The 13,022-nt window shown below is 35.4% G+C and overlaps 1 protein-coding gene across 1 annotated transcript in view; it reads left to right on the forward strand.

Moving 5' to 3' along the window:
- Positions 1-11,390, forward strand: part of SMC6 (structural maintenance of chromosomes 6) — a 31,943-nt gene extending 20,553 nt beyond the window's left edge. Inside the window, exons 18-26 of the mRNA XM_005420280.2 lie at positions 398-478; positions 1,104-1,274; positions 3,357-3,494; positions 4,235-4,380; positions 5,062-5,187; positions 5,849-5,954; positions 7,726-7,878; positions 9,584-9,681; positions 10,950-11,390. Coding sequence (XP_005420337.1) covers positions 398-478; positions 1,104-1,274; positions 3,357-3,494; positions 4,235-4,380; positions 5,062-5,187; positions 5,849-5,954; positions 7,726-7,878; positions 9,584-9,681; positions 10,950-11,058 — 1,128 coding nt within the window. The 3' untranslated portion in view covers positions 11,059-11,390. The remainder of the gene's footprint in view (positions 1-397; positions 479-1,103; positions 1,275-3,356; positions 3,495-4,234; positions 4,381-5,061; positions 5,188-5,848; positions 5,955-7,725; positions 7,879-9,583; positions 9,682-10,949) is intronic.
- The last annotated feature ends 1,632 nt before the right edge of the window (positions 11,391-13,022 follow it).

Below are 13,022 nucleotides of genomic sequence, written 5' to 3' on the forward strand. Positions count from 1 at the left end.
TTTTCGTGGCCAGTAGTGCTTCAGATAGGCAGTGTAAGCTAATACATATTATATAAGTTTATATTCAGTAAATAATAAGAAGCAGCAAAAAAAACCCTAGCATGCAATCTGAAATGCTGAAGATCAATACTTGGAGAAAAAATAAAGTGTATTTAATAAAATTGCCATATTGAATGGAAATATGATAACTTAATGAATTAAAGCACACGACTTTCAGAACAAGCTATATCTCATGAAAATGAATTCCACAGGTGGGTGTGAAGAGTTGTGTCTCTTGTTAGTCACTAACAAAGCTAAAAAATAAAAGTATCTTCTTTCCTGTGATGACTTAAATAAACAAATGTGAACTTCCCTCTTTAGTTAAGCTTCAGAACGTGTATTTTCTTTTTCTTCCCAGGCAAAAATAAAAACAGCAAATGCAGAGATAGCGGATCTTGAAAACGTGGAAGAGCACCAGTCAGCAGACATCCATGTATTAGTAAGAACAGATTATGCAATTATGTCTAATCAGCATATGGATAATGTCTTTTAGTGTTGGCAGTGCTTTGAAATAAGCAAAGTTGGATAGTGAGAAATGGAGCACTTGCCATAATTCTAAACATTTCTGTAAATTGAGGGATTTTATTTATTTTTGGTGATTTAATTTTTTTCCCCAGGTTTTGCAATATTTTTCTTTTTGAATCAAATTATTTATGATGATAATTCATTAGGAATGATGTTATTTTCTAGGAGACAACAACAATTCACTTACTCTTCCTGCATTGCATTGTGTATTGGATGTATATTGGCCACAGATCCAGAGGGAAGTTACCTTGTTCTTTTCAGTCTTTTCATCACAACTCTGAAAAAATCCTCTTAATTTTCAGTCACATAAATATAAAGTTCCACTTTCATTTTGCACTTTGATTTAGTGGTCTCCTACAAGGTGTGTCAGTCTCTTCCTTTGGGCTTTAGTGACAATTACATTGAGCTGCCCCTATTCTTACTAGAGTACAGAGAACTTCATGTAATACTGTACCCTGATATTGATAGTAAAAAATCTGGTACAGTAATTTACAAATGTGTCTCTTTTTATTATTCTTAACTTTAATACCTTTTGACAGCAAGACGAAGCTGAAGAAAATAAGGGTAGGATGGAATCTGTGAAACAAGACATGCAGCTACAAAGCAGAAAAGTGGAAGAACTGAAAAACAGTCTCCAGGCAGCTGAAAAGAAATTAGAAGAGGTGAAAGAAAAAATTAATCAAGTGGAAGAAATTGCTGGCCCAATTAAGGTAACAATAATTTTATATTGTGTTTTTGATTTGTTCCATTTGTGTGTCAAGGGGAATGAGGTTAAGAAGAGGTGAGGCAGGAGAAGAGAACTTGTTGTTGCCTGATATACTTAAGGTCTACCTAGAACATGGAAATGGAGCATTCTATCTAGAACATGTTGGGAAATGAGCTTGGAAATATTTTGAAGGTGATGATGATTGTTATGTGTAGAAACTGTGGTGTTTTATGTTTAAAGAGAATTCATTTCCAGGTATCTTTAGTCATGGAGTAAAAAGGCAGGAAAAACAGTTTCCTTGACTTTCCTTTCTTGTGCATCACATCTTTTGTTTTGTTTCTTGGCTAAGAATGTTCATAACTATTCATTTCTCAAAATATCATTTGAAGTTCTATATGAATTGGTTGTTATTTTATGAAGTTACATAATCACACAAGGTACTAGTATATAGTTTTAATTATTCAAGACTACAGAAGACATCTGGAAATGGCAGAAAAATAGCAAGACTTAAGACAAATAGTAGAATGATGACATGCAAAATTTGATAGTGGCAAATGGAAGGCAATCTCACTTTGGCAAGAAGAACTTATGGTTTGAAAATAGAAAACAGAAATAAGAGTTCAGGACATATATAGTACTGTAAACTTGTAGAAGGATGAAATGAAGAAAACTTAAAAGGTTACTGGCAATCTCTTACATGTTTCATTTAAACTGTAAATTGTTGTGTAGTCAGCCCAAATTAAAAGAGCAAACAAAAAGAGTAAGAAAACAGGGCAGCAAAGCAACAGATAAATGAGTTAGTTCTAATGTATCTAATACGGAAATTCTAGAGATATTATCTATTTTAAAAGAACCACTGTATGGAAATAGAAGAGATTTATTCAGAATATGAAAACATTGCTTGTTACTTAGAGTACTGAATGCAATTGTGGGAAGCAGTGAAATTCCTGAGGAGGTTTTAAATCAGATGTGTTGTTAAGTGTTCTACAGTTGTTTAATTAACTGTTGACATGTAGCAAGTTTTGGTTTTAAGATAGAATTGGAAAAAAGTGAGAGCATATGTTGTTGGTGCTAGTTGGTTTTCTGGTTTGTTGTTCTGGGGGTTTTGAGTTGTTTCTTGGTTTTTTTTCTGTTTGGTTTGGTGTTTTTTATTTTTGTTAAGACAAGCCATCTGATTGACAGGGATGAAGAAGAAAATATGTCCAAATTTATGTCATTCTTTATACCTCTTTGCTTCTCTGGAAAGATATATCGCTTCAACAGCATCAGTACTTACATAGAATAGAGGTTTCTGGTGAAGGGTCTGGAGCACAGTTCTTGTGAGGAGCCAGCTGAGGGAGCTGTGGCTGGTTAGCCTGGAGAAAAGGAGCCTCAGGGGGGGCCTTAGCAGTCTCTACAACCACCTAAAAGGAGGTTGTAGTAGGGTGGGGCTCAGTCTCTCTCCTGGGTAACAGGAGAGGAAATGGCTTCAAATTGCACCAGGGGAGGTTCAGTTTAGATACGAGGAGAAAAAATTTGATGGAAAGGGTTGTAACCCATTGGAACAAACTGCCTGGGGAAGTGGTGGAATCACTATCCCTGGACGTGTATGGCTGTTGTACTGGAGGATGTGGTTTAGTGGTGTGTATGGTGGTGGTTTTGGGTTGATGGTTGTACTTAATGTTCTTAAAGGTTCCAACCTTAACTATGCTATGAGTCTATGATTGTATATTACAGCTATAGCAGGATACTGAATTTCCACACAGAAATACAGTTCTGACTGATATCACACAGGCATCTGAAGTTCCAGATAGAATGTAGTGTAAAAAATAAATGCTTTTTTTTGAGCTTTAGGAGAAAGCTAGCGTTTTTTTTAAAGATTAAAACATCATCTCGAGATATAATTCATAAAATCATTGAATGTATTTGTTCCTTGTCAGAATTGAGCATAGACTTTCTCATAAGCTGCTGTTAAAGCTCCCATACTCTAGAAGTAGTGTTACTGAAAGCAAAATAAGTTAGAACAACTTGTGAGAAGTCAGTAAACGCTAGAGAGATTCTCAGGAATCTACCCCAAACAGCTCACATCGTGATTTGTTCCAAACAGACTGAATTAAACCAGGCTGAGTCAGAAGTGGAAAACAGTAAACGCCATTTGCAGCACTATGAAGACAAACAGAGAGAACACGTGGCTTGCATAAATAAGCACAAAGATTTACTAGTTTCCAAAGAAAAGGAATTAGAGGTATGTGTGGTGGGTTTTTTTTTAGCTATTGAAGTCAGATGGTCATGGTTTTTCTAATACTTAACAATAAATCATTCCACTTGTATAACATACAGACCATGTTAACATACTCAGCTGCACTGAGTATTCTCTCAGCTATGTCCTACACTGACTATCTAAAGCAAGTAATTTTGTGTAAGTGAATTGAGACCTCTTTTTTTCTGATAGGACACCAGTTCTCTCTTGACAGATAAATTAGGGTTTATCCATCTAGGAACATTTCTTCCGTCTTTTGCAATGAGAAGATTAATATGACTTAAAATTTGTGGCTTAAGTTAAAAAAAATAGAATAATATTGTTTTGGTTTCTTAGGTGGTAGGGTCTTCCTTGTACAGGCCCCATATCTGGTCTTTTGAAGACCTACCTAATCGAGCTTTATTGAATAACTCTGAAATCACATCCATAAAGACTTCTGGAAGACTGCCCTATTTAAATATGGTGATTTTGGATCCTTATTTGTCTGCATTAGTTAAATAACTGTGATTGTATTAAAAATCTTGGATACAGTTCTTGGCACTGAAATAACTACTCATGTATAAATGTTGTCAATAAAATTGTTAACTGGGTTTCCTGTAATGAAAACAGAAAGAAGACAAAAACATTGTTCTTGCTTGGAGTTTGTAGCATAAAATACTTGTTATGAAGACTAAACAGATTCTTGAAAAATGTGACAATTATTTGAGTTTCAAACATTCCTTTAGGAAAAAAAGGCAAAAGCAAGGCAAATCTTCTCGGAACCCATCAGGGTCAGCAGAACTGTTAAAAGTCTTGATGCAGAAATGAATCGCTTGAGAGAGAAGATAAATTTAGAAAGCAGTCACCGTGGAAACAGAGAAGAAATAATCCAGTAAGTCATCTTTACTGTCTAAAACAGTTCAGGTGCGATGAAAAAGAGAGGGGAAAGAAGAGTTTTCTTACTGACTCACTATGTGTTTATGTGTGTTTTTATTGCTTAAGCTATCTGTGAAGCTGTAGAAACGTTTTGTACTGATTCTCCCAGTGCTGAACAGGCTTAAGAGTCCTGAAACACCTTCCAGTGATTTTAAGCAGCATCTGTGCAACATACATGATGTTACCAATAATCAGACACCCTCTTAATATTTTGAAGTATCCCAGTTACAACAACACGAATTTAACTTGCCATTGTTTTGTGGTGCATTGAGGATTAAGCATAATTGTAGTTTGAGTAACTTATGCACAAGCTTGGAAGCTCCTTGAGTGTATTTCAAGGAAGCACTCCCCTCAGATATTCTTGAGAGAAATTGAATATGATTCTCCATATTCATGGAGAAACTGGTCATTCATTCTCCTTGGTGAAAGAATTCATTTTCAGAAGAATTAAAAATGGAATTAAGATTTAATTTTTGTCCACATTTCATTGTGAATGGTGTCTTAATTATCAAATGCTTTTAGCTTTCATATAAATTCTCACAAGAAAGTTTTCATTTGAATATTTTGGTTATCAAAATTATTTTCAGCATTTAAAGCAATTGCTCAGTTTTAATGTAATGCATATTGCTCCTAACAGGCAATTTCAGTATGCAAAGGAAAGGTACGAGGATGCAAGCAATAAAGTAAAGAATTTACGGAGATTTATTGGGGTGCTGGATGAAGTGATGGCGGAGAGGCTCAAAGTGTATCGGCAATTCTTAAGGTGAGTTCGAGACAGTGTTCACAACAATCTTTTAAACCTATGATTGCTCCCACTTTCAAGCTTATTATGCCTGAGAGTTTAGAGGCAACCTGGACTGACAGCTGGAAAAGCAGTGACATAGTGGAGCCTGTATTTTGCTTCATCCTGAAGACCTCAGCTGTGATGACTTCATCCAAGGCAGTTCTGTTTGAATGCTGGTTGTGGTCAGTAAAATGTCAACAACATATTAGGACTTGAAATAATCTGGGCTGTCACTCATTTTTATTGATTATAATCAGTAGTGCTGAGCTCCTATAATTTCATTTTAGGCCAAAATTTTCGGCATAGGCATCTGCTCTATGCTGAAGGTTTTTGAAGCTCTTGATTCAGATTCTATAATTTGACAGCTTCTTCTCCATTACTGTGTATATTCCTTCTTTCTTGCTTCAGTCCCTTAATATCTTATGCCTATCTATGAAGATTTTGTTGTTGCCTTTCTTCAAAAAGATTATCTCCAGTACGTCTAATGTTGCCCACTTGAGAGTGCAGTTGATTTTGGGGGAATGCTGTTACTGGAGGAGGGCTTAATACTTAATGATGTGGAACTGTTGATGAAAATCTGTTGTCACTTTTTCATGTATTTAAAAACTTGCTCCCCTAATGTTTGTTTGCTTGATTTAAGGAGTCTTTCTATGCGATGCAGACTTCACTTTGAGCATTTATTACGTGCTCGAGGTTGCTCTGGACGTATAATGTTTGATCACAAGAATGAGACACTTTCCATAACAGTAAGTTATTTTATATTACTTCAGTTACTGTAATATATAATGAATTATTATCTATTTTAGTCTCAGATACTAGAAATGCATTGCAAATGATAGCACAAATTGTTTTTCCCTTTGCAAAAGGTGATACACTAAGTTGTAATGTTATAAATATTCTGATCAAGTAATCAATAATATAAAAGAGTTAGTTATGACTACAAGTAGAAAATTGTGAAGTATAAGGTGTAGAAATGTTAGGAGTGTTGTGCTTGAAATATGCAGCAAGAAATTGCTGGACTTCTATGTTTTGGTTAAGAAACTATGGAGACTGTCATGCACACCAGTTATGCTGCTTGGAAACCCCCTATCCTTCCCATCTTGGTTTGAATATTCCAATCAGTAGGCCTCAGTAGAAATGACCAATGATTGTTTTAGGACAAGAACGCTGATGAAGTTATATAACTAACAAAATCAGTCACTGCAAAGGTTAAATTTAAGAGTGGGCATATTATGTATGCATAGTATGTAAAAGAATTTATGTAACAATGATTCAGCAGAAGTAGTATGTAAAAATGGCTGGATTTTTCTGTGGAGCGGGACATGTTGGAGGAGTTTCCAAAAGCCTCAGTGAAGAAGTGTCTGCTTAATCACAACAAAGAGGTGCTGGAGAAGTTTCTTTAGTCCCATTTGGTGACAGTAGGATGTTGTTGAAAACAAGCAAGGACAGAAAACACTGCCATTTTAAATGGTTGCTAGATGACAAGGAATAAATGTGAATTGGTCATCCAGTCTTTCAAAATAACACATTCCTGGATCATTGATAGGAGGCTCAGCAGTATTTGTGTGGTTCTTAATGGCTCTGGTTGTTATTTAAACAACTTAATGCAGGTAAACTTTGGCAGTTTTTTTCTGTGTATCTTTTAACATATATCCCAAAAGTTTTATCATGGATTTATTTACTTTTGTTTCTGTGGCAGACTTCAGTTTTAGGGATTAAGGGGAAAAATATGTAGTGACAACATAAATAAATACATGTCACAGTCCTGATTACACAGGTGAAGCAAATGTATCTAAAGAACTAAACTGTCCATAAAATATGAAGTCTTTACTTGGCTTTATCAGAATATATTTTTTAATAGCTGATGTCTCATATATCTCACAAAAGAGATCTGTATTTTGCCAAGGAATATAAGTTGCAAAAAGCAAACAATTCCGTGCAAAAAAAGATTCCACTTCAAAAGAATCCTTGTTGGCCGGCTTAACTTGTTAAAGGCAATGCAATTAGCAGAGCAAGAAAATGCCCAAGTTTCATCTTACAGAAGGAGCACCACAAGATGTCATCATAATCAATATAACCAAATAGCTGTTCATAATGTTTCATGTATTCCATGTAAAGAATCCGTTCCTCATTTAAAATTCTTCTGTAAATCAATTACCTGCTTTTCTATTGTACCTGGTAACCATAGGATTTTACTGTTCTGTAAACATTTATGTTGACATTTATTAAACACCGTGTAACAGCTATTAGAAATGGAGATTTGAATAACAAAACTCTGGCAGAGTCATTTAATCTGTTCAGTGTATGACTGTGATTGAAGAAATTGCAGTGATCTTAGAAATGTGTTACTAAATGGTTAGGGGCCATCCCATTCCAGAATGGCAGTTGCAGTGAAATGCAGAAAAATGTTTTCAAGTGATCTCTGTTCATGTATAATGTGTTTTCTGTTAAAATTATGATTCTGTTAGTATGTCTTTATCTCAGATTTAAAAGTTGTTCCAATATATTTATTTCAAGGTTCAGCCTCGAGAGGAAGAAACAGCTGCCCACAGTGATCTGAGATCCTTATCAGGAGGTGAACGTTCCTTCTCCACAGTTTGTTTCATTCTTTCTCTGTGGAACATTTCTGAATCTCCTTTCAGATGCATGGATGAATTTGATGTCTACATGGTATAGTTTAAACTTAAACTATATCTTCCATTCTGATTTATATAAATTAGTGAAATAGTTGGGTTGTTTATTGTATTTGATTAGATTTAAAGCCACTATGGTTAACTGCAAATCATAAAAATCCCCCAAACCCCGAAAACAAAATTTATTAGTGATCTTGTCACTTTGTTTGGTGAATTTTGAAGCTTATTATGTTTCTGAAGATGGTATCCAGAAATATGAGCCTTTCTGTTAATTTATGTGCTCAAACCATTGTTCAGCACAAAAATAATAAATCAGCTGGTACTGTGTGTGTCAGAAGTTGACTCTGCGTATTGCTGGGACATTCTGGGCTTGACTTGTGCTTTGATTTCTGCCAATTTTGAGATCAGTGTGGGTTTTTTTCAGAGCAAATGTAAGCAATTGGGTTCACTGTTGCTACTCATTTTATAGAAACTCATACTTCAGCTAGGAACATTTTTCTAAGATGCTGGAATGCAGAATAATGAACAATAAATACTAATGTTGATAAAACTGATAAATAGTATTTTTGTGCACAACTTCAGTGGACGGGCCACTAACCCATTTTGAAATGAATTTTCCTCTTTTTAAGATTTATTTCCTATTTGTTAAATGTGCGGGGTGGTATGAGTTTGAGAAAATACTTACTTCTGTGAGACAAAGATTTGATACTGCCTTATCTATTTTTGTCTCAAGTTTGTCCCTTCCTCATCAATAATTTATTTACTAGGAATCACTTAGAGGGAACAAAGATAATACAGTTTCTATTAAAAAATTTTTAAAAGGACAGTATGCATCTAAGGTAGTGAAACAGTCATTTTTCAGACAACTTTCAAATCTTAGATCCTCTTTTAAAAGTTAGTTGTGGAGAACTTTGTCCATCTTTTCAGAAAAGGATGGATACTCAGAACTGTAGGCTTTGCAAAGAGCTTGCATGTCATCTATTCCATAAATTATTCCAAACAATTTGTCTTTCCACCCCAATACCAGTAATGCAGCCTTACTCTCCACACGTTCTGTAGTCTTGGTGTAGTCACAGAGCACCACCACATGAGGACTCCATGGTGTGTTTTTGTGGGAGATCTCTGCTTTCATGAGGAGCAGGGCACAGCAGTAGAGCTTGGTTGGTCCCTCCTAGTAACAGCTTCCTGTTGCGCATCCTTTTCAGTAAGCCTAATGCATAAGGTTCCATTCAGAATAGTAATACTGATACTAACAATAATAATCCTAATAAAAACAAGCTCCATAATATCATAATATCATAGGTTTCATGGAGCCCTTAAAGCCTTTCAGGTGATTTTTCAGGCAGGATTTTGCAGGAAACATTATTTTGCTAAAGTACAGTTCATCTCAGCATACCAGTAAAATAAGAAGTACATCAAAGTATGTATGTACATCAAAGATGATAGAAAAACACTGTAATTAGATGAACATGTGATTTTTCTGATAGAAGCTTTCCATTGCCCATGTATGCTAAGAAGTACAGTCTAAGAATTTCCCAGGTTGTCAGGTTGTAATTTATAGCTTTTAGATTCTTACCCTAATGTTTCTCGAGGTTTTCTTAGTATTTATTAGTCTTATTTAGATATTTTCTTTAGCTAGCCTTGACTGTATAGCAATTAATTCTGGTAGGTTTTCTAGAATCATGCTCTCTAATGTATTTTTTACTGTCAGTACCACTGCCTGACAAATCTTTTGTCTTTAGGATATGGTTAACAGAAGAATTGCCGTCGACATGATTCTGGAGAGGGCTGATTTTCAGTGCTATCGACAGTTCATTTTGTTCACCCCCCTGAGCATGAGGTAATAGTCTTGTGGTTTATCTCAGGATACAAGAATTGCGAGGGAGTTCTCTTGCAGGGAGTGTAAGTTGAAAAAGTTGAATGTGAGGAGAAAGAAATTTTGCTGTTTGTCGCAGTAGAACATAAAGAATGAAGCAGTTTTGTGAATTTAAAGGGTTTTTTTTAACATAATGGTAATTCAGTGGGACTTTAATCAGTTTATCTGAAATAAATTTAGAAATGTTTTATTTTGTCAAACAGGCTCTTCTTAGCATAGCTTTGTATGTCCTTCTCCTCTCCCACAATAACAAAAGAAGGGATTTTTCTGTTAATGCTGTAGTACTTTAAAGGTGTTTATCATTTGAGTTGATTTAATTTTCTGGGTTTTAATGTTGCTGATCTAGAGAGTCATAGCTTATAACATGTTTTAAATTTGTCATGTAGTGGTTCAAAATTCTTTCAAAACCTCTATATAAAGCCCTGGTAGAGCCATTCCCAGTTTAAGGGGACAGTCATGTCTCTAACCTTGTGCGGCCAGCTCCTCTCTATTAACCCAGTATAACTAGTGAAGCCTGAGAGGGTAATTAAAGCAATCTTCAAAAAGAAGTTGATTCATTCCTAATTGTCTTCTCTCAGTAAAGTATATAAAAAGTAGAGTAGTGGTATCTATTGTTATTTCAGTGGAAATGCTTTTGTGGAGATGTTCTGAAACTAGTAAACACACAGGACTTGTTTGTATGGTTACTGTTGAAAAATTTAGTAATTCAGGTTCACTTTGAATTTGTTACATTTTTCAATGTTTCATGTTCAGCAAACATTAAATTTAAGAAAAATACAGGGGCACCTTCAGGAAAAATCAATTTAGGATAATCAGTGGAGAAGCCTGTATGAATTTATGTTTAGTAAATTAGCTCATTCTTAGTGTGTTGGAACTGATTACATGTGTGTATAGTGTGTGCTACTTCAGTATCTGTAAGACAAATGTTTATTTGTATTCCATCATTTGTTCATTTGGAGGTTTTGGTAAAAGAACTTTTTCTCTAGTTAAGGCAGTCTAATAGAAATCACATGATTGAAACCAGTGCTTGTCTTTACCTCAAGGTTTTATTCAGCTCAGGCCCAGGATCAGTTCAGTGGAGCCCAAACTTCACCTCATGTTACTGTTTTTTAAAACTGTCAAAGAAAAAGGTGGAGTTATTTAAAGGAAAATATGTAATGTAAGAATCAAATGGAAGTTCTAAAATTCTTGAAGAAGAAACACTGTTTAAATGATGCATCCTTTATTTTTAGTTCTCTGCCTACGAGTCCCCATATTCACATCCTCCGCATGCCAGACCCTCCAAGAGACCAAAGAGCACTGACTTTCCAAAATAGGAATGACGGAGATGAAGATCAATAAATATCTCTGTATGAATATGGTATTGAGGACAAATGTGTAATAATATATGTAAAAGTATTTCTTCCCGATCCTGAAAAAGATGTTAAATTGTTAGATACTCTCAGGAAGATATTTCTGTATTGTTATTAATTATTTTTTAAAGGATTACTGTGTGTGCACAGAAGAAGAATAAGCACAGTTTGGATAAGGAGAAAATTTTGAATGTTCTGTTGATATTTTTAGCTACCAGTTGTAGAATTTTTTTATCTGTTGTTCGGATTTTTCTTCTAAAAATTTTGAAATATATTTTGTATAACTATAAATAATATTTTAATAAACTGTTTGAACTTTTACTTGTGGTAATATTTTAGTGTCTCTACACACTTAAAATCAGCATTAAGTTACAAATACTGTTTTCTTCCTAGCTATGCTTTATTTCTTAAATGTGTGGTAATACATGCAGTAAAATGTGTTTCATTTATTTTCCAGTGAAACCACAGTAGCTGAATATGAGCAGCTATTAGAACTTACACTTTCATAAAGAGAAAAGGGAAAATTTTATATGTAGTATATTATCTTAGTGGGAAAATAGTTCTTTCATTCCTTTCTTAATGGGTTTGAGTGTCTTTTTGGACATGAGCTTACAAAACCCAGCAAGCTGTATCTTTATAAACCTAGATTCTTAATTCCAGTGAACTGGTTCTTACACACTCTTGAGTTTCCAGGTACAGAATAAGTCTCTAAATAATAATTTTATTATAATAAACTACAGAGACACAAGTCTTTCCAATATATAGGAATGAAGTAGAATAAGAATTTTGGGAAATAATGCATTAACTTTTCTACAGCGTTGTAGAGCTGTGTTTTTTGGGTCTGCCTGCCCTCTCTCCCCTTCCACATTTCCCTGGGACCAGAGTACTTAAACTTGATTTGTTTAGATATTGCAAGCATTTATTTGGGATAAGAGGGAGAAAGAAGAACCAGATTTTTCAAACTTATTCAAATTAACCTGTTTTTCTTCTCCTGTTCTTTTTTTTTCTCCAGGAACTTGAAATTTTTGGCAACTCTTCAAAAAAACCCCACTTTTTAGAGTTCAGCTGCATTTCTTTTTTGTTGTTTTGGGGGATTTTTTGTTGTTGTTTGATGTTACATGGCTACAGGAGCCATTAAGACTACTCAGAGAACAATATTCAGCAGTTTCTGCACTTTTTTACTGAATAGCAGTTCCTCAATAAAACCTTATTACAGTGTAAGTTTTAACTTGACTTGGTAGTGGAATTTGTTTTCAGTCGCAGCACGGTATTAAACTTGTAGGTTTCTTTAAAATATGGAAGCTAGGTAGGAAATACACCTTAGAGAATCATGGATCCATAAAAAATGCTGAGTTGTAAGGGACCCATCAGCTGTGTTATGTTCCCAGCTGACTTCTGGCAAGTTGAAGTCCTGCATAAAGGGGAGGGCAGTTGAGCTGGAAGTGTCCCTTAGTTCCTCAGAGATCATTCCTCAGTGTCATCATCCTGGCCCAGAGGTCTATAGGAGACTTCCAAGATGACGCTGCATTATTTGTATGTCCCTTGATTCTTAGAGCTTGCAAGTGTGCCATTTCCAGCCGTAGGCTCCATACGTTACATCCGTGACTTACAGTGCCACCCGGGCCACTGCTGCCCTGCCCATTCCTCCTGAAGAGCCTGTAACCATCCAACAGGGCACTCCAGTCACAGGACTAAGCCCACAGTTTCACTTAATGCCAGTGGTACCAAATTTGTGAGATAGGGCCAAAGGCTTGAGATGGTCTTGTTCCTCATGCTGTGTGCATTAGTGTGGGAACATTTCAGCTGTGGTGCTTTGCAGCCAACAAACCTGAAGGAGATGGAGGGATCCCATTAGTTTTCTCAAGTTCTTGCGCACTATGCCATCACTGGCAAGCCTGGTTTTGTCTCCCCCTTCCAAGATGGTTTAAATTTCTGTCACTGTGCTCTGCTGCT

The sequence above is a fragment of the Geospiza fortis genome, unplaced genomic scaffold (genome assembly GCF_000277835.1).
Source record: "Geospiza fortis unplaced genomic scaffold, GeoFor_1.0 scaffold81, whole genome shotgun sequence".
Classification (NCBI taxonomy): domain Eukaryota; kingdom Metazoa; phylum Chordata; class Aves; order Passeriformes; family Thraupidae; genus Geospiza; species Geospiza fortis.